Raw genomic sequence first — 1,735 nt, 5'->3', positions numbered from 1 at the left:
TTTTTGAATGGAAAACTTGAAGGGACTATATACATGGAGCAGCTTGAAGGTTTCAAGGTGGAATTCGATGAAGGGGAGCTGGTTTGTCTACTAAAGAGGTCACTGTATGGGTTGAAGCAATCTCCAAGGCAATGGTACAAGAAAATTAATTTTGTGGTCAGAAAAGTTGGTTACATCTGATCCAAGTTTGACACATGCTTGTATTTTACAAATCTGAATTCACAAGGTGCAACCTTCCTACTTATCTATGTTGTTGACTTGCTTATTATGGGAAAGGATCAAAACCAAATAAGCAAACTGAAATATGTATTGAACAGTGAGTTTGACATGAAAGACATGCGAATTGCTAGAAAAATCCTAGGAATTGAAATCGGGAGAGATAGGAAAGAGAAGAAGTTGTTGCTAACACAACAATCATACATCGAAAAAGTCATTAAGAGGTTTAATATCGAAGATGGAAAATAAACTCATGTTCCTTTACCTAGCCATTTTGTATTCACAACAAAGCAATCCCCAAAAGATTAAAAATCCAAGAAAAAGATGGAAGAAATTCCCTATGCCAAGGCCATTAGGACTGTCATGTATGCAATGATAAGCACAAGGCTTGACATTGCATGTGCTGTCAGCACTTTGAGCAAGTTTATGTCCAATCCTGATGAAGAACATTTGACTGGTTTGAAATGGCTTTTAAGGTATCTAAAGACAACCTCAAACTATGGTTTGAAATTTGAGAAGACTGGCAACACACTGAAGTTAGATTGCTTTGTTGATCCTGATTATGCATCCAACAATGACACCAGAATATTGATCACTAGCTACTATTTCCAGTTGAGTTCATGCTGCATAAATTTGAAATCACAGGTGCAACATGTAGTTGCTTTGTCCACTAGAGAATTTGATTTCATGGAAATCACATAGGCTTTCAAGGAAGTAACATGGATCAAGGGCATTCTGGAAGAAATCAGCATGTTGAAAGGAAAAGTCTCAGTGTTTTCAGACAGTCAATCTTCAATTCACTTGAGCAAAAACCCTATTTACCATGAGAGATCCAAACACATTGACATTGGAATATTTTGGATCAGGGACAAGATAGAATGTGGAGAGATTGAATTGGAGAAAGTTCCCTAAGATGAAAACCCTGCTAATGCAAGAGCTAAGTTGCTGCCAGTGAGCAACTTCAAGTATTTCATTGACTTGCTCAAACTTGGACCTATGTAACTTTTTGGTTCACTCCCCCAAGCATTTTATCTCAATAGTTTTATATGAATTAAGGTGGAGATTGTGGTTGTAATTCATAAAAAATAAGTCTTGGTTTAAAACTTACTATTCTTGGAAGTTAGTTAAAAAGTAGTTATGTTAGTTGGCTTTGTCCAAGTGGTTAGTGGCTCAATTTTGTGAGCTATTTCCTAACCTATTTAAACACCTACTGCTATGTAATTTGTGAGCAAGAGAGAGTTCATTAGAGTGAGTGAAAAATCAGAGAATAGAGTTGAGAAAGAGAGCCAAAGTTGGCGACTCTTGGAGGTGAAGAACCATGGCATTCTTGGTGTTAAAAACTACTCGATCATGGAGGTTTGAGAGGTTGTATCTCTCTGTGTGTAGCTCTGATTGATGAACTCATTATTGGTGTTTGTAAACTACATTACATAGTGGACAAACTTTTTGAGGGAGAGCTGGAATAGGACTCACATTGAGATCTGAACTACAATAAACTTCTTGTCTCACTCTTTTATTT

General features: G+C 36.8%; 1 protein-coding gene across 1 annotated transcript; it reads left to right on the top strand.

Annotated features, from left to right (window-relative positions):
- Window positions 1-540: 540 nt before the first annotated feature.
- LOC133039681 (secreted RxLR effector protein 161-like) lies at window positions 541-918 on the top strand. The gene has a single exon (XM_061118592.1). It carries the CDS (start codon window positions 541-543, stop codon window positions 916-918), a length of 378 nt encoding a protein of 125 aa, XP_060974575.1.
- The last annotated feature ends 817 nt before the right edge of the window (window positions 919-1,735 follow it).

The sequence above is a fragment of the Cannabis sativa genome, chromosome 7, assembly GCF_029168945.1.
Source record: "Cannabis sativa cultivar Pink pepper isolate KNU-18-1 chromosome 7, ASM2916894v1, whole genome shotgun sequence".
Classification (NCBI taxonomy): Eukaryota; Viridiplantae; Streptophyta; class Magnoliopsida; order Rosales; family Cannabaceae; genus Cannabis; species Cannabis sativa.
Note: the sequence above shows the minus strand (reverse complement) of the source record. Positions and strands in the feature narration are given on the sequence as shown.

Coding starts and splice junctions, on each gene's coding strand:
- LOC133039681 (XM_061118592.1), top strand. CDS start 541: ATGGAAGAAATTCCCTATGCCAAGGCCATTAGGACTGTCATGTATGCA.